This window comes from Chanos chanos, chromosome 6 (genome assembly GCF_902362185.1).
Source record: "Chanos chanos chromosome 6, fChaCha1.1, whole genome shotgun sequence".
Classification (NCBI taxonomy): domain Eukaryota; kingdom Metazoa; phylum Chordata; class Actinopteri; order Gonorynchiformes; family Chanidae; genus Chanos; species Chanos chanos.
Window position 1 is genome coordinate 15,292,311 of NC_044500.1, and position 20,130 is coordinate 15,312,440.

Sequence of the window (20,130 nt, forward strand, 5' to 3'; positions counted from 1 at the left end):
TAACAAAACGGAGATATGTGATTCAAGGTTGAATGCGCTGCATTTTAATCTAAGCAAGTTTACAATAATAATCCCACCAAGAATCATCACAATTTTGTAATTTTATTCCCTATTTGTTCAGAGTGCGTGTTGCACGCAACAAAACTTACAGGACAGGCAAGGGAACCATCTCTAAATCATTCTTCCGTACACTTGGAATAGTGAGCTAAAACACCACGACAGCTGGCATACACAAACCTCAATACAGGGAAGTTAGTGAGTAGATACACACAGGTCAGAAGAATCCTTTTTTTTTTTTTTTCTCCCTTGCTCATTTATGGAAATGGTCTCACACAAGAGCACTGTGTACAGCACAACAAAAAAAAAAAGTCACCCGTTACACATGGAGTGGATGAAAAGATGCTAAACATCTACATGGTTTGACTGGAGGATCTTGTTTAGGCTGAAAGGGATTTAAAGTCGCTTACTTATACTGTACGTCTGTATGCGCTTTAAATTTTCATACAGCTACACACTTGTGTAGAATATTCAATTATTACTTAGTGTTGCTAAATGTACCCATGGATGCATACGTTATGTTCAAATATTATTAGTTACTTTATCAGAATATACAATAATGAAATGCATTATACAGACAGACGGTGTAAGCATTTTTTTTTCACATACAGTACATCAAAATTAAGAGATTCTACATTAGTTTCCTCTCACAAGAGTGCAAATCAGACGCTTCACAACATACTTTAAGGTTAATTGCTCTTCTCACAAGTCCACTTACACACATAACCCATTCCCCCTTTAAAAAAAAAAAAAGTTCAGGTCACAAAAACACACTAGTGATGGAAGTAGGCTTAAATATGGAATGTGAAATAACAACAACAACAACAACAACAAAAAAAAACAATGCTGGTCCATGTACTCTCTTTAAACAATACAAATAAAAATGAAGTCCTTCATTGAAATTCAAAGAAAATAATAATAATTTAAAACACATAACTTTACTTGCTTGTACCCCTTATTTGTGAGCAAAACTGTAGTAAGCTGGTGAGGAACATAAGGAGAGATGGATGGATAGCTGTGGCCGGGAGGGGTCGTTTTTTTTTTTGTTTTTTTTTTTACATGCCGTAGCCAAAGCCAGGCTGGGTGGCTTGGCCGTAGCCGGGTGCAGCGTAGCCGTAACCATATGGCTGCTGCGGGGGGACTGCCACATTGGGTCCTGCAGTGAGCATCAGCTGGGGTGTGCCTAAAAACACAAGAGACACTTATCACAACCACAACATCTGATATGTAAAGGGGGTAAAAAAAAAAAAAAAGGAGGAGGCAAAGATTTCAACTTGTATTTAGAGCAGCAATATTATACGTTTGCAAGGAAAATCAGGGTTATTCCAACTCCTATTCCCGTATTTGCGAAACGTCTGAGTGCTGTGAATAGCGAGTGCTTGGCAAAGTTTACGAGAATTGTCTCGAATATAGCTTTAGATTTTGTCACAAAGTTATTCGCGAAGTGTTTTGAGCTTTCCCCATATCAGGACAATTTTAGGACTGCCGATGAAATTTTAATGAGCTTGGGGTATTCTTATGCCTTGAAATTCAAATCTAAAATTAAAACCAATTTCCAATAAAATATTTTTTTTTTTGTCGGTACACATTAACATAGTCTATGCCCACACGGGTTTAGATTCTCAGAGACCTGTCACAGTTTTTTTTTTTCCCTGTCCAGTAACCCAAATTTAACTGAGCATTATGTGGTGAGAATAACCCACAAATGAATCAGTAGCAGCACTATCCCAGAGTTTGTTCCACTTATACTTCCTAACTACAATTATAACAGAAGAGGACATAGACAGGCAGATTAAAGATATTATGTATTTTATCAACAGTACAATTCCATTAACAGCATTAATATCTCCAATAACAAGTCTGTTTTGATAATTAAATGATACCTCAAAATCAACTTGCTCAATACAGTCTTCTGAGTGACCTTAGTTTCCCATTATTTCTCTGGACAGAATAGGTAGTTGGACTTGTGTGCATGTCTGAGTAGGTCAGCAATTGTACAGAGTGGACTGTAACAGCTCACAGTAGTGTCATCGACAGATTACTTGTTGAGGAGGTTTACTGGCGTTAGGAGTTAGGAGGCAACATATGCTGTGTTTCACTAGTGCTTTGTGGATTTGTGCTCCCTCTGAAGGCTGGTGTTCCCTATAAAGCCGCTGAGGAGATGAGGTCATGGGGAGGTGGCTGACAAAGCCCTGCGGCTTTTTAGCCACGCGGTCACAAAACGTTACGAACGCGTACGGAATGCGACGACACCGCCGTGAACACCGCTCCCTTTCCATGACACCCAAGTACGGCACCTAGCTCAGCTTTCAGTGTATGGGCATATTCATCGTAGCTTCTGTAATCTGCTGACGCTAGTAATCTCTTGCCAGATTTGAACTTAACTCTTTGTTAAATCCGACTCTAGGCATTGACATGACAAATCTGCCAAGTACACCTCCTGGTCAGCAACGTTTAGGAGTATTTAAAAACATACTCTGATTCTTTGTGAATGTAGGCCCTGGTTTAAGATTCAAGCTGCTTCAGCTGAACTCTGACATGATTAGAAAAAAAAGAGAAAGCCTTACCATAAACAATGGGTTGTGCCTCAGTGGCTTGTGCCTCCTGTTTCCTCAAAGATTCTGACGCATCCAACTTGTCGACCTGAAAGAGGCAGATCCACAGCGAGGTTAGCGGGCTGAGAAACAGCCCAGAGGTTCTCCAGTGTGAGGTGCTGAAACACTATATCTGACCTTCACTGTCATTGGTTGAGATGACTGACAGACAGGACCATTCATGACAGATGCTGAAAGCCAGGCTTAATAGAAATAAAAAAAAAAAAAAAAAAAAAAAAAGAGTGCAAACGCTTACAAAAGCAGAGACTCAAGGCACAACCATGTTCCTTGCTGAAGCAGTCCATAACTGATGAGAAACAAAACCCCTACAGTGATCCTACTCCATTACTCACAGTGTAACAGTCAAGTATATCTAATATTTTATACTGAGAATAATAATGGTAAGTTGTGGGAACAAGACTGTGAAACAGGGAGGTAAAACTAAAGAGGATACAGGGACCAAAAACTAGTGTGTTTGACTGCTGGCAAGCTGGTCAGCGCCAAAGATGAAAGCAGTGCAGGTCTAGTAATATCCACCGTGCTAATTCTCGAAACCTCCAAGAATAGAGAAGCTCAATGTTGAACTGAATAACACTACATTTTGTCTATTTTTTTTTTTAAATCTGCAAACTAAAAAAATCTGCAAATAAAAAAAAAGGGAAAACCGTGAAATATTTTAATGATACTACACAGAGGAATATGCAGTTATTGTTCGGTGTATTTTTACGGAACTGGTGCGGGTCATGACTGTTTTAAATCTATTCTTACTCAGGTTGGGCAAGATGAAGCTGTTTCAAAACAGCTTGCAGGTGCTGGTCAAAACCAGCTGACCTGTGCATTACTACAGGGCCTTGCATAACAGATGGTCCCTCTGTCCAACCACAAACCACAGACTCTTGACTGATATATGCAAGATATGTGTTGGAAACAGTAGTGGCATTTCAGTCCCAATTATACCACTGAGCTGCACAGATTCCTGACTGTGGCGGTCTGCATGATTCTAAAGATGCTCCACGGACCACAGAACTTAATGTGATGACATCACAAAACATGTATCATACATAATAAATCATGACACATCATGACTTATGAAGACAAGAATATACACTCTATAAACTATTAATACAAACCCCTAAATCTCCTCTCTCAACAAAATAAACGAGAAAACCATCATTAACTGGATCACCTATGGAAGGCATATATCCACAACATCCATCTTAACTCTAAGCGCATCTGCATTTATAGATTTATTAATGAATTAATCAAGTGTTAGCAGTTGATGCTGTAAATAGGTTAAACTGTCTACCTACAGTTTGTGTCTTAATGAAAATGAGTTAAGTTGAAGCTGAAGCAGATTTGGAAAAAGGTCAAAAAGTCAACGTGTCACTAGGAGGGAGAGAACATGCCAGAGGTGTCATTGTTATTTCTCTGTTAAAAAAAAAAAAGTGTGAATCAATAAAGAAGAAGTGTATAGTATCAAAAGTGAAGAAGGAGTGAGAGGGTGAAAGAGATGGTTCGTACAGCCATTCCAGCCCTCCAGAGACAGGCACAGCCAGCAGCCATGTTCCCTAACCTTTCATGGGTGTAACTAATACTAGAAAAACACATGCTTGTCAATCATCTACTGCATACACTACATCATCTCACGCACAAACGCTCTGCAATACCAAAAATAGTGAAGGACCACACTTTTCAGCTATTATGGACACTAGTCTGCATGACATAAAATAGTGATGTGGAGCGGAGTTCTTGTTGATGAGCTACTATAAATATATATACACATATATATATATATATATCTCTATATTTGATTTGTTTATGAGTCACTTTATACATATCTGTAAATGTGTAAATTATATATATATATATATATATATATATATATATATATATATATATATATAAAAAATATATATATATATGATGACTGATAAAACTTGGTATTTAATTCATTTGTAAAAACATAGAATTCTGAAAATGTGGTCACTTCGTTATGTTTTCATTAGCCCTACCTCATACTCAAACACTTAACCGCAGTCTACAAGTCACTTATTGCTTATGAAGTGACTACAGCCTGATACTACAGACTGTCAAACTGAGGCAAAACTCACTTAAGGAAAAGGTCCCATGGACCGCGAACCACTTCAGTACTACACAAGAGTAGTATGGGGAGGGGGAGGGGGTTCTGGCACCTCAGGGCCAACAGTAGACTGCAGTTCAGTGATGCTGAGGTAATTGTTCAGATAGCTGACTAACATCTACAGGTCTGAGGGTGTGAGCTTGCAAGGGCTGTGACTGGACAACAGCTGGTCAGAGATCTAGAGGAAACTCGAGGAAATGCTAGTCAAGAAGTGTGTGTAAAAGCAGCAGAGTGACATGGGAGGGGTTGGGGGGGGCTCATGCAGACTCTCGAAGTTTCAGTTCTCCAGACTACAAAGGGTTAGAATGGAATATAAGAGTCAACTTTCACCTTTTCCTTAATTGCATCAACCTGAAAGGGAATTTAAGAGTAGCAGCTTAGGAGAAAAAAAAGCAAACTCAACAGTCCAGCATTGAAAAAAGAAAAAACGGAAAAAAAAAAAAAAAGGCAATTCGAGAACAAATGCAGAGAAAAATCACCAGGTGGTGTTAACAGAAAAAACAGTGGGAAATCATATAGGGGTATGAAAAAAAACAAGTACCCCATGCTGCACAAAAGCAAGTTCAATAGAAACTAATTAAACTGTTCTTTTAAAGTGATCAGCAGGATGTATATGAAAAATACTGCAGAAAATAAGCGGTGCAATATATAGAAACTACAACAGACAGTAATGTAAAGCATTTTGCACAGTACACTTCGCATTAAGAACTGTAACAAAACATAATAGACTCTATTTTTTTGTACAGCAGACATGATTAGACATAAATAAGACTTGTCACTGAGGGAAAAGGATACTGAAATAATGTTTTATTGTTATTGAGTGCAATTACTGTGTATCCTAGCTAGCTTGTCTGTTTATCTCCCATTTGAGACTCTCAACTACTTCGAGATACACTAATTCATACAGCAAGTTCAGAAAAATGAAAAAAGCAGCTTCTTAGTGTATGGTAAGTCATATTCAACTCTTGCATGCGCGGTAAAATGGGAGTCCAATGTGGCCAGGTCAAAGCTCACCTTGGTCAGGTACTCCCTCATGACTTGGATAAAGTAAGGCATAGAGAAGTCCATGATGTTGTGCCTCCAGGCGGTCTCCAGCACCACATCTGGCCGCAGCAGGTCATAGCAGGTGAAGAGGCAGGCGGCGAAGCACTCCTTCTTATCCTCCTGCAGGAACCACTGCAACAGCTCCTCAGCCAGCTCTGTGTCCTTAGACTCAGAGGCGTACTGCATGGCATCCTGCAGCCATGGAAAAATAACCATGAAACAGACTTAACTTAATGCCTTATATGTGAGCGCCTGACATGTCATTGACCTCTCCTATACTGTGTGCCTCAGCTTCTTGTAGTTATGTTTTTTTTTCTTTTGGCCATTCTTGGACAATTTGGGGTCAGTTTGTAGATCTCTGTGGAAACGTCTTGCATTATCTGAATGAATTCATCACTCTTATTTGTTGTTTCAGTATTTTTAAACGGTGTTCCTCCTAGAGTGAATATATTTGAATGAAGAAGAAGGAAAAAAAAAAGAGTGAAAAAGCAAACCTTGTAGAGTTTGTCCTTCTTGCAGAGCTCCACGCTTTGCTTCCAGCGGTTGTTGCCTTTGAAGAGGTAAGCTGCGATTCTCCTGAACTCAATGAGCTCATGTTTCTCTAGGCTCTGAGCTAGAGATATGTTGTCAAAGTTGTCATAGGCATCGATGGATGTGCGCAGAGCCTGATTGGGACAGAAGAAAGACAAGGAAACTCAGCAATTGCACACTGATGGTATTATTTGGTCTTATTTGCTTTGGTGCAACATGGCAGCATTTACATCGGTGTGTGAATATTTTGATTTCTCATACCTGGTAATCCTCCTCTATGATAAACAGATTGTTTAGTGCTTCGTTGACTGACTTGTTGTTGTGGTTCTGTACAGATCGCAGGTATGGTTTCACCAGCGACAGTTGCTTGACCTAAACAAGAACAAGAAATGCCATCTAAGTCCAGAGGGTCCACGAGTGTGTTTTAAATAAAACAAACGTGTCGTAAAAGTCAGACTCTCACATACAGCAATAGGGCTGTAAATCTGAATAAATGTGTCTAATGTTGACTTGAGTTGACATAGCAGCACTGCATGGTTTTCACAGCAACAGCAATATAGATAAATGTTTAACTAAAATTACCATCCGTCACAACTGAACCACTTTACAGGCTGCAAGTGGACGAAATCCAGAAATTCCAAGCTTTAGCAGTTTACACTGCTCACACGAAACTTTTATGTAAACAAACAAATGTTTATATGTGTACAGCTCTGTTGGCTGTTTTACACGAAGTGCAGGTGGATCGTGAAAGTGATGTGAAATCATTTGAATATGAGGCTGACATAACGGCGTAACAATACCTTTGTGAAGAAATTGACAGCGCGAGTGTGATCCAGCCGTGGGGACAGGACTATGAGCAGGTCGTTCAGTAACAAAGGTTTAAACTCCAGGTAAAACTGGATGGCCTTGTAGTACAGCTCCACGTTAGCCACCTGAAATCAGTCAAGAGTGGAGAAAACATTTTTCAACGTGCAAACACTTCTCAGTTCTAAACATCTGGAGAACATCCGGTGGTTTCCTCACGTATTCCCTGAGGCAAAAAGAGCAGTGTTACCTTGGTTATAATGTCTTTAAACTGGCCTTCTTTCCAAGCATCCGAAGGATGGTTCATCATGGTGATTATAGCGTTGTCGTATTCTTCATACTTGTCGTAGAGGAAAACCAGTTCCGCCCACAGATGAGCCTGCTCTGCTGCCCTCAGAACCTGGTACACAGATCAACACATATCTCACACTCAAGTTCGAACAAGGCGCCAACGCTGACTGTAAACTCACCCGTCTGACCTCCATGGCTCTCTTACCTTTGGAATGTTGACTCTGGACCAGAAGAGCTCCAGGTGCTCCCTCATCTTCTGAGGTTTGAATTTGGAGTAGAGGATGGCCAGCTCAGTGAACATGCCCATGTGAGCACGCTCCAGTCCCAGAGCTGCCTCCAGCATGGTGATCAGCTCTTCGAAGTAGCCACGGTCCTAAAGTACACACCACACAAACCAGTCACTGTACGGGTAACATCCTCACGATCCAACCATTCACAAACACATTTAAGAACCAAGCACTGTCTATCAGCCTTGACTTAAGTCACACAACTGAGTTACACTGAATATTGTCAGTGACAATCCTTGACGTCGCACAGTCATAATTTTATCACTGTGTATTCTCTGAATCAAGTTTACACTGAAATAGGGGTTTAAAAAAAAGGGAGGGGTGCTATAAATGTGGGAATAACCGAGGTAAAATTCAAAAGGGAAGTCCGACAAAGGAAGTTAGTGTTACCTGGTAGTAGTTGATAAGCTCCTCCAGTTCATCTGCGTGAACTACAATGTGTAAACCACACATCTGTGCCAGACGAAACTCCTTCCCATCCACGCATGCAAAGCAAACCTGAAGGAGAACAGAGGGCAAACTGCTTAACAATGATACTTATGATGACACCGCGTGATAACAGCGGCGATCACTGAAATGTGAAGACGTAAGACTGACTCTAACCTTAGATGACTACAACTCATCTAGAAATCAGGATTTACTGTGATGGCTGTGACTAATGCCATTAACATAACTGAAATGAGCTGAATGAGAATGATGTCTAACAGGGGGAGAAACAAAAAAGTCTCTTTAGAAGATCAGTGATGTTACCTCCTTCCAAGTCCTTGTGCTGTTGGCCTTGCGGGCACCGTCCACGGCTGCCTGGTACTCCCCCAGGTGCACCAGGGTGGAGGCCAAGCGGCCAAAGTTAGAAACGTTGTTGTAGAGTAACTTAGCAGCTTCATACATTTTTTCATCGTAGCATCGGTCCCCGACCTTAACAGAGAGAGGGATTGGCAAAACGTGTTTAATGAGAAGTATTAAAGGGTTATGGTTAGGTTATGATAGCCAAGCAGCAGCAGACTGAGAAACCGTACTTGTTGAATGTGGGCATTGTTTGGTCCATTGATAAACTCCTCCAGCTCTGCCAAACGGTTGGTTTTAGCGAGAGCAAAGATCAACTCGGTTTCCACATATGATTCCCGAGCCTTCTTGCGAGCCATCTGTAGGAACTTCACCAGATCCTCCCAGTTTCCTGTGAAAGGAAAGGCCAATATTGATATCTCAAAACATAAACACACAAAAAAAATTAAAAATATGAAATGCTCAAATAAACAGATTTAAATAGTATTGCTCTTACCGCTTTGGGCTGCAGCTTGTCCCACTTCCATGTAAGCTGATGGGTCATCAGCCTTGATGTAGGAGTCAATGGCCTCTTTCACCAAACCTTTCTGCAGCTGAGCCTTGGCAAGCTGGCTCCACACTGCAGGCTCGTTACAACGCTCGGCAAACTCATAGGCTCGGTCCAGGTTCCCAATGTGCTCAATCAGAACCTGCAATGGCCCAAAGAAAACAATTAGCAAAGAACAAAAACCAAAGGGCTCAACAGTGACCATCAGTAATCAAATCATCACATTCATTACTGTGTTCTTTACAGTAATGAATGTGATGTTTTGATTACTGATGGTGAAGGTTTGAAGTCAACCTAACCTGAACTGCTGAGGTGTTCACATCAAATTTCCTGAAAATGGCAAAAGCTTCCTCAAAGAGCTCGTTGCTGATAGCGATGTTGGCGATGTCGGGGGCGTCGTAATTGTCCAGGCGGTTGATATACTCCATCACACGAGTACGATCAGCTTTGATAGCTGTCAGGATCAGCAGGTTCTGCAGGTTTCTAAGGAACAATAAAATAACAGGACAACATTTTAAAAACAGCACAGACACAATGGCTCACTTAAAATTAAAATACAGTTGACAAACATTATTTGTACCCGACTAAAATGCTGTAAACACAAAAAACCTGGACAGCGTAATTACCGGTGTTCACTGAAGACAGAATTGTCCAAAACAATCTTCTCCAGAAGTTCAATAAGCTCATTGGGCAGGTCAGCGGTCATGAAGGCTTTGACAGTGACGGAAACTTCCTCTGGATCCTGGGTCTCTGAGAGGGCAGTCTGCACAACCTGTAGAAGAAACAAAGCTGGTGCTTCAGAACAAAATTCAGTACCAACTTCTGAACTGAATTCCACAAATCTTGATATGAGTTCCTGTAGTACCTAAAAAGAAGTGATAACCACATGGGAAAAACAGCTTTATACCTGATCTATCAGAGGTCTCCTGTAGGGGTTACTCTCCAGAAGGACACTGGCCCACAGCTCAGGGTCCTTACGACGCACCAGATACCGAGACAGGCTCTTAAACAGGGAGTTCTCATTGCAAACCTGTGAATTAAAGGAAATACACCACTTTTAAGATCAAGGGCATGCTAGATCAACTTTTGACATGTTTAGATATATTCAGTTTGATGCTGGGAAAAAAAAAAGAAAAAAAAATAGTACTGACACCAAAAGACAGAAACAACAGGGACAACAGCTTTCACATTCCTTTTATATAGGTCAGTGAAACTATGACAACATTAATGCAAATTCATGTGGGTTATGAACTTCAATATGGGTTACCAGAACGCTCACTAACTTCTCTGTGACATGGTAACAATATCAGTAAACCCAACTCAAATCCAGATCCATTTCCAAAGCAACAGTGTCACTCACATGTATGAGTTCCTGGTCGCACTGTCCTCGTTCATAAGCGACGCAAGCCAAATGTGGGTCTCTCTTCTCACAATATTTGCCTACCACTCGGCTGTCATAGTAAGGGTTCTCACGCAGGAAGCGCTCCGGGTTGTTGTTGCTGTCAATGTAGATCTTTGCCAGAGCATTGTGGGTCGCCGGCTCCTCGCAGCCTTCGTGGATGCGGGCTTCCAGCCAAGGGAGCAGCAGCTTCAGCCTACCGCAAGATAAACCAGAGTATTAACCTTAAATTTATCAGCAAAACACTGAAGGATTAGAGGAAGCTGGTATTTTTTGTTGTTGAGGGTAAGCACCTGTTTCTTTTCTCCACTTCAGCCACAAGCTCATCAGTGGAGAACTGGCCTCTCACCACCAGGATGAGGTTCTTAATGACGTCCTCAGAGCAGTCAACGTCCAGCAGTCCACCGATCACCACAGGCAAACGGCTGGGGTTCACCTGCACGAAATATCATGACTTTACTAAATGCATCACAAACAGGGCTTTTCTCCAGTGTTGTACACAGAAACAATTGGGGAAAATCAAATTTGAAGATTAATCTAGGACAAATTTTGTCAATGAGTGGAAGCATGTACCTTTTGCACGTAGATTTCAATGTACTTCTGCAGGCTGTTACGGTACAGATAGAGAACCAGGTCGTGGACAAAGTCAAAGCGGTCACACACGATGATGAGAGGGAGTTGGTCAGTCAGCTTGGCTTCCTGTCCATGAGAGAGAGAAACAAAATCACAAAATCAGAAACACCTAAAAAAAAAAAAAACCAAAAACACCCCAAAACCTTCTGAAAGCTATAAAGTTATAAACTACCAAATCAGTTGTGTAAAATTCTTCTGGCTGCGTACCTTCAGGAAGTTCTTCACACGCTCGGGATCGTAGCAGTTGCTCTCTCGGCAGATTCTCTCCACTTCTTTAATCTGTCCTGTTTTACATGCGGCTTGAATGTACTTGAAGTGAACCTCTGGGTCCTGACTGAAGTTCACAATAGAGCCAAGGAAGTAGAACAGACCTGTAGAGTGAAGACACAGGCACGTTAATCATCTAAACTGCTTTCCTGTATCTACGCCTGTGTCACGTCACTATCCGTGCTACGCATAGCATCCGCTACGTATGACCTCCAATAAGTTCGTTCGCTTTAAGAGAAACAAAAATGTGACAGCAGGTCCACTCACCCTCAAAGCTCTTGAAAGACTCAAAAAGCTCAGTGAGAGCCTGGGTGGACAGTTGCTCGTGGTATTTGGAGGCAACCTGAACGCAGATCTGTAAGTTCTGCCTGATGTTGGCAGAAAGCATGGCTCTCAGACATTCCATAGAGTCCTCCACTGACAGTGATCCGAAAAAGTTCACGAGCCACTGCAGAACACATCTGGTGTTAGTGCCAGAACACACAGAAGTCACAGCGCAGTCAGAAAAGCGAGAATGGTGTATACCTCAGGGTTGAGCAGGTGGGTGTGCACTACGGCCCGTTTGATGTCGTAAAGGTCGGTGTAGTGCTCCAAAGCTCTCTGGAGCAGTCCTGCCTTCTCACACAGCTGGGCTACATGAGCACGGTCGTAGTGAGTGAACATTTGGTTACCCAGGATGGCGTCAGCAACCTGCAAGAAACACACACACAAAAAAAGAAAACATATGTCAGTTTCAAAATGCAAGTTACTAAAGGGAATTGTTACTTAACGGACCTCCGTGAACAGCACTGTCCCCAAGACTCAGAAACCCCTTGGGAGAGGGAGCTTGATGAGACACTGACACAGAGAGAGAGAGAGAGCGAGAGACAGAAATTTAAGGCGAGTACAGCATCAAATGGAGACCTGTGGTGCGTGCATCAAGTTCATCTCCAGCAGACGGGTTTGAAGTGGTCCCTCGGTCGGACGGTTGTTTTTCAGTGCATCTAGCAGGAAGGAAGTGCACTGCTGGATCAGGTTATACTCCATGAAGACATCCACAATCTGGGAAAAGAGATCAAATATACTGAGTATTATTACAGCATCAGTATGCCATGGCACAGTGACACCAGCTGCCACAAGTGTCCTCAGTCACAAAGCTGTAGTGAAATGGCTTTTCAAGTGAATTTAAACTTTACCTGAGTAATGTCAGCCAGAGGTTCCTCATCCTGAACCAGCATCTGGGAGAACTGAAGACCCTGGTCTGGACTGATCCGCATGACGTTCCTCAACAGGAAGATCCAGTCTGGAGTGTAGCCAACCTGCAAATGAGTAGAAACATGGAAAAAGTTGAGAGCTTGCACATCACAAATAAAGCATCAATCAGAGACAAGATCATTATGCATACTGTCAGTCAAGACCACAGTAGTACCATCAGTAACACAACAAAAGTCAATTACATGATAAGGTTTACGTAAAATATGTCCATTTCTAATCTGTAGCTAAAAATCAAAAAGCAGCTGCCTCGAAATCCTCAACTCACCTTTTTCGCATACAGTACTATTTTTTGGAACTGTCCTGTTTCTGCAAAGCACTGGATAACTTTGTTGGGGACATTGGCTCTCAGGTAGACACTGAGAGCAAGAGTTGGGTCCACAGACTTCACCAAATCTCCAAGCTCCTCTGAACACTCCAACTGTAACATGGCAACAAATAAAATCAATCCATTCATACTTCCTCAAATGGAGCCAAATACTCTTAACCCATATTATTCAAAAGAAGTCCCTCGTAATGTTCAAGTTCTTAATGTTTACATCGAACCAGGATCGCTGCACTTTCTCTCACCTTGTCTTCTTTGAGCCATTTCTCCAGGAGCTGCTTGCGGCCCTGCTGCAGGACTGGCCTGCAAAGCTCCAAAGACTCAAATTTGTTGAGCTGGCCCTGGTCCAGAAGGATGCCAAAGTACTGCAGCAAAGGCGAAGTCTGACCTGGCTGGGCAGGGACGCTCTGGAATCTCCGGATGGTGTCAGGAGTTCTCAGAATGCCCTGGTGCAAAAAAAAAAGAACGCCGGTCAGAATTCTAGAGCATTCCTAACCTTGATCAATACCACTGCAGCAGTCTCAGAATGAGTCACTAAATGAGAAGAGGTACCTTGGGTGCATTTGCAGCCACTTTGGCAGCCTCGGAGTAGTTGCCTCCTGCGAAGAGGTTATTGAACTTGCGGGCGAAGAGCTCCTCGGCTCCGGCCAGATTGTTCCGGACAGCCATGCGGAGTGCCAGGTCGGGGTTCTGCAGCACGTTGGTAATGTAGGGGATAATGTTCTCCTCTTCCACACATACGGAAAGCACCTGCAGACACATGCCAGAACCACACACTAATATATCAGTCACCTTCCAAGCACAGCACATACCATCAGTCATTTTCATTAATCAAAATTTACCATCACCATCATTCACCATCATATCATAAAATACACTGCACAAAGCCAGTAAGGCATTTACTGAACAAATGTAATATGGGTTTGGTGAGATGTATTAGTGAAATCCTTGCAATACAGGCACTGGCAGGCTGTGACTCGCCCTCAATCAGCATAAGGCCGTCAGCGTAGACGTATCAGGGCGCTCACTGCGTGGGAGAGCCAGGAGTCCTAAGAGGATTAACACGTCCATCACAACCTCCCACTGACAGGCACATGCTGTGGTGTTGTTTAGTGTCAAGGGAGCAACTACTGCAATTTATTTAAAGGGATTCCTTGATCCCAAGGTTTAAGGAGCTGTGAGATATTGGCACATACACAAACACACAAACGATGACAGAAATAGAGTCTATGGTCAACAGAGGAGGCGGGGTGGGATGAGTGTCACCACAACACAGGTAATGCTAATGAGGAGTTGAAGCAAGGCAATGGTGCCACAAAGACAAGCGATTAGGTTTCCTCTCTCTCTGCATTTTTAATAGCTTCTGAGTCTGAGCTGGAAAATTATTCATCGAACGTCAGCATCCTGTTACAGCAAACAAAAGCATGTACACAAGTCTGTCGTCAGTTAAGGCTGACAGCCTTCCTGTAGAGAAACAATTCCTCACCTCCAGACACTGCCAGTCTATGACAATGTGCACATTGTAAAGCTTTAATTATCTCAAACAGGGTCTGAGACAGTACGTGTGGATGTTTAGTCGCTGAATTGAAACTTGATGAATTCATTACCTGTCCTTTCCTGTTGACTCCTATGATACCAGATGTGGCTTCATGAGGTGCTGTGACAAATATGGTTTCCCCACTGATTCTGTTCATGTAGATGCAGGTGCCAGTCTCCAGGTCATACAGGTGGATGTAGCCATATTTGGTGATCAGGAAAACGACATCTTGTTTGGAGCTAATCTGTTTTGGATTGTTGGGGAGATAAAAAAAAAATTAAAAACTCCTCATGTTTTACAATGAGAAGAAAAGTGTCACTTCTGAACTGCATTAATGCAAGTTAGATCTTTTTACTATTCATTAAGATGCACATTTGATTAAGTGTGGTTAAATAAATAACATGTTGACACTGTCCTTTAAATAACTGCTAATCCTTTAATCTGTACTATATTTAGTTATAACAGTGATGGTTTCCTCCAGTCTGACAAAAATAAATTAGAACCACTTATTAATCATACATTTACAAGTACACAAAATTACCCTAAACTTTTGTATTACAACTCAGGAAGCAGTATAAATAGAAGTGGAGGCAATTTCATCGGGGGGAGGAAGAGGTGTTATACCTGCATAGCAACTGGAAAATCATTCTGGGCCTCAGGTGGGAAGAACACGTCCACTGCTTTCTTTGGGAATGGCTGATTACCTGAAGGCGGCGTGCCAACTTCAATAATGTGTAACTACATGTGAAGACAAAAAAAAACAAAAAAACCCACACAAATATGAATATTCTAGAAAGACAAACTGAACTCTTATATACATTTGAATAGCCTTTTCAGAGGAGAGCAGAAAAGTGCGGACAGCAGACATAGACACCTTTCCTCCAGCTTGCCCCCGAACAGCAAAGCAGAAAAGTGTCGACTCCTCTGCGTTGCCCTCCATTTTGAACTGGGCGAAAGCAGCAGCGTGGCCCTCGATGGGTTGGGACACCTTCCTGTCCACCGAGTACAGCTGCATTGCACCCACCACACGGTTTTGCTGAAAGGAAAAGACTAGGTCAGAACGTGTGCATGGATCCAGCAGACTTTTTCACAAATGTTTCCTGCCATTTCCTCCCAAATTTGGAAATGCCCAATTACCCACGAACTCTCACAAGTCTCCCCACTCACACGGTGGTCACTTCAGTCCAGATGCATGAGGTCAGAACACATTTCCATGTGGCCATCTGCCAAGTGGCATAACACACATGGAAGAGAGCATTATTTAATTGACAACATCCTGAATTACAGAGGTGCCTGAGCATCAGTGACCACCAACAAGAGCGCAAGTGAGACCGACTGACCCTGCTTGAGGGGAACACAGACAATCGCCTCCCCCACTCACCCAAAAACAATTGCATGTCACTAAAACACTCTGGTATTTTTAATCCAATGCCATCAGATTTCGAGAACGAGACAACCTGCCGTGTCTGTTTACGTTACGAACGAACGCAGGTAAATGTCCTCAGAACATGGCAGTACCTGTGCAGAAATTCCAATGAGGAGGAGCCACTTCTGTTTAGCATCAGTGCGATAGTTGATAATTTGACAGCCCGCTAAACTGGAGTGTCGATCAAATACTTTGACAGGCTGCGAGTCCCCTTCCATGCTCCAGTGATACACAGCGTTGTCTGTCACAAGTGCTACAGTATTGAGTGAGATCCACTTCCAAAATGTGACGTCGTCAGTCATGGTGTGGGCCTTCATCTTGCTCTTCATTTCAATGTTAAAAATCTGAAGGGTTTTCGCAGCTGAAAGTCACGAACAGAATCAGATTAAGCGGAATGCTACATTTAACAATGACATTCATGCTTTGTTTTCCCACAGTGAACATAGAACACATCAAACAGAAAAGCAATACCAAATTCCACACGTTGAAATATTGGTAGCCATGGTGAAATGCAAAGACACCATGACCTCAGACAACACAGCAGTTGCAATGCAAAAAGGACAAAGAAAAAACAGAAGAAAAACAAAACAAAACAAAACAATGTATTTTCAGACAACCAATAATGTCATGTTCTGCATTCAGTTTAATATAAAATACTACATGTCAGCAGCACATTTCAAATCTCAAAAGATAATATGTAAATTGGCTGTTAAACATGTCTAAAAATGACTTTATGAAGATTTCTTTTTTCAAATGTTTCTGCTGCTATTATCCTATCATCATCTTTCAACAGAGTGTCTAATCAGTATAGCTAAGCTGAGCAGCCTCTGGCTGGCTTTGACTGATATGACTGCATGGTTTTGACTGAATGCATCATAAGAAAGCATAAATACAAGAGTGAAAGAAGACATTTTCTCATTTAAATAAATAATTGTTTCGAATGATAATCATGAATAAGGAAATAAATTTCTAGACAATGTCCATAATCATCTCGGTTAGTGAATGCCAGGAAGCTTAATTTTTGCCCACGGATACAAATATGAGACATGTTATAATGTTATAAGTCGGTTTCATCAGAATAACAATGATGTTTCCACATAACTCACATATATGAAATTCTAAGAAAAGCTGTTGTTTACAAGCAAGTAAATCTCAGCCACACCAGTATTACTATGTGGGCCAACTTATTATAAGAAAAACAGTCAGGTAGATACTAGCTAGGACAAATACCCCGATATCGCTAGTACCACCATTTGATTTCTCAAAGCGAGTTAGGATCTGTAGTTAATATTTTGCACTGCAGGTCTCATGTCAACACTAAAATAATTTAATCCACTTTTTCCCCCCATTCCACCTTCCCCTGCCTCCCCAAAAAAACCCTCTAATCTCTCTCTCTCTGCTGTGTTTCCATAGCACAGATAAACAACCCTGGCTTTCAGAACCTGCAGTCTGCTACCATCAAACATTAAGACTGAATAGACTACACAGTTTCGTGACTATTCTTGATTTAGATTATGACTAACATAACCAAAAACATGCCTATATAATCTGAAAATATCAAACATTCAAGTTTAACGAGGCATTGCATTAACAAAGGGATTTCTGATGGACGAGACAAAAAGGTCTAAATATCTTAAGAGTGCTAGAAAGAAAATAAACCATCACTTCTGTATTTCATATTTGCCTGTTGTACTTTTAACAAAGTATTACAACTTCCACAACTCATGATATATAAAATTGAACTCACCGTCTGCAAACATATAAGAAAGCCGTAAGAAACAAAAGAACAAAAACAAGCAAAAACAGACAAAGCATTTATGACAGCAAAATATTTCAGTTGAACACTATTTTGGGTAATATTCTTAACTAAATATTTAAGAAAGACAAGCAGATACTGTCCAATATGATTTTTTTTTTCCTTTACAAAAACAAAATGACATGGCTAAAGATATGAACATAAACATGTGGAAGAGACAGGATCAAATTCTTACACTACACGGCACACAACACAATTTCTGTTTAAAAACAGTTAAAATGACTCGTGATGCAGCCAAGTCAACGACAACTTTTGTATGAGCAAATGACCGAAAACAATCTGATCCCTTACAAGGGAATAGGGTGCAAACCCTTCTTACCTTTGAGTGCTATTACTTTGCTGGCTGGATTCATGATGGCGCTGTCTGCTGAGATAGGCCTACGGATGGGGCTGTTGGGGTCACTCATGTCAATGATCACCACCTGTGCCTGCTCCCCGACCTTCTCCCGAACACATATGAATTTATCTGACTCCATAGTCAGTGTGCTGAACCCAATGTTAGCTGGGTTTATCCCCAGGTTTTGGAGCTGAAAGGAGAGCCGAAAGCATTAGCACTCATGAAGATATTCTTTAGCATCCTCAACAATCATCACGTTTCATAATTTTCATTCAGTAATTTTCATATATATATATATTAAATGTAGTTGTAGAAACTGGATGTCAATTGTGGCTCATTCACCAAAAGAGTCTACAAAACTGCAACTACAACTAAATGTTAAATCAAATATTTTATTTTGAATTCATAACAGCGTAACATCATAATACACCAAGCATACAGGAAATCCGAGGACAAAAAAAAAAACAAACAAAAAAACCCCACATTACTATACAGGGTACTGCAAAATTAGTCAACCATAATGCGTTATGCATTGTTGAGCATTCCCTTTCAACTCGAAGCATGCATATCGCTTGTGTAAAGGCTGGTGTTACAATTAAAAGCATTCACACGGTTAAAAAAACACGTTGTGCGTTACACCCAAGTAAGCAATCCTAGCCTATAAGATACTGTGAAAATGCATCACCACTGTGATCTTTAGCGTCCATCAGTTTGTGTGTGCTGACAACATTTCTTTTCCATCTGCTGAAAAATGCCGCCAAGAAGCTTAAAGCTATTTTGCTATTTCAATTATCGACATAACATTAAGTTGACAATTGAGCTTCAGAACTGACATCTCTCAGTTTTGCCGCGCAGGGTATTTAAATACAGCAAACGTCAAATAACACCATGCTTGATTGCTAGCTAACGTTTTTTATTCACACGCTCCACTGTCTGGATAATTACAATAACTGTGGTCTACAGAGAGAATCATTTAATAAAACTGTCAATGAGTAATTCAATATATCAGGGCAATAGCAACGTTAGTTCACCTAATTGTTGTAGCAAGGTTGCTACGCACCGATTAAAACAACGTCAATTTGGTAAAACTGGATTTGACGTGTTAAGATATTCTCCTAGAAAATATATACGGTAAAGCATTATACTGATTCTTGGCTCAGTAATCTAAAGAGAATGGTGTGTGTGGTAACTAGTTAGTCATCGGGTTAGCATCGAAGGCAAAGGGAAAATGGGAGGTCATTCATTTGGCTGCTACTACTAAACAGCATTGCTAGCAAGACTCAATCTGTCAGTGTTGGCGAAAAGCAGATAGGATGAGACGATTCAACCCCGAGCTGCGATCAGATTACCCAAAATCAGTCCAGTGATTGTCATTTGAACAAATCATACCTGCAGGTGCTCCTGAAAGCGGATAGGTAGGATCTGAGCCATGGTCGTTTTCTGCTCTCAATCCTCCCGGCCGGAGTCCTGAATATTCTGGCTAGCTAGCTAGCTACTTGCTACGACCTCCTCCAGGGACACAGCAGTCAGTCCCTCCGATAGAAAACAAGGGACAAACAGGGGAAGTGGGAAATTCTCGTGGAGTAAAGGATAACAAGTGTCGTTTTATCAGGGTCAAGCCAACCCGCTGTATGTTTAAAAATCTCCCCCTCTGACTGAATTGAAATCTGCGGACCCAGCTCTCAAGTCCTAAAACCCGCAATGGCGGCGGAAACACAATCCGGAAGTAGCCTAGAGGTTCTGCGGCGGAAGGACATACGAATGATCTGAGCCAGTTGATCAACAATATTTGAGACTCTTCTGTATCACAGCCTAAAACACAGATATCCTGCTGATGGTCACTTTTCATGACCTGTCAAAGATGTCAATACCAAAAAATGTCTTATCATTCCCGTTTAATATTGTTCATCTAATTTTTGCCACATCATTCAGCATAATATGTGTACGTCAGTTCCGGATAGGTAAACATATTTGACTTGAGAGCTTTACACTGTTCGATTGTGTTTAGTGCCGGAAAAGTGTAATGTGTTTGGGCAACGAGTGACTGGCAAAATAAAGGAG

At 41.5% G+C, this 20,130-nt stretch overlaps 1 protein-coding gene across 2 annotated transcripts; it reads right to left on the reverse strand.

Moving 5' to 3' along the window:
- Positions 1-937: 937 nt before the first annotated feature.
- cltcb (clathrin, heavy chain b (Hc)) lies at positions 938-19,743 on the reverse strand. 2 transcript variants are annotated; one of them, XM_030776386.1, is made up of 32 exons: positions 19,459-19,743; positions 18,052-18,259; positions 16,009-16,277; positions 15,365-15,526; positions 15,115-15,228; positions 14,561-14,734; positions 13,506-13,703; positions 13,199-13,399; positions 12,897-13,049; positions 12,553-12,675; positions 12,281-12,418; positions 11,903-12,067; positions 11,645-11,825; positions 11,318-11,481; positions 11,051-11,176; positions 10,771-10,913; positions 10,439-10,673; positions 9,986-10,108; positions 9,705-9,850; positions 9,378-9,561; positions 9,028-9,220; positions 8,765-8,922; positions 8,499-8,663; positions 8,139-8,246; positions 7,667-7,834; positions 7,421-7,570; positions 7,167-7,298; positions 6,628-6,738; positions 6,330-6,500; positions 5,806-6,027; positions 2,625-2,700; positions 938-1,240 (listed from the first exon to the last, which is right to left on the reverse strand). In XM_030776386.1, the coding sequence occupies exons 1-32, from the start codon at positions 19,498-19,500 to the stop codon at positions 1,113-1,115; spliced, it is 5,031 nt and encodes a 1,676-aa protein (XP_030632246.1). In that variant the 5' UTR covers positions 19,501-19,743; the 3' UTR covers positions 938-1,112. The 2 variants fall into 2 exon arrangements, with proteins under 2 accessions (XP_030632246.1, XP_030632247.1); XM_030776387.1 differs by having other exon boundaries at positions 18,043-18,259.
- Positions 19,744-20,130: the final 387 nt, after the last annotated feature.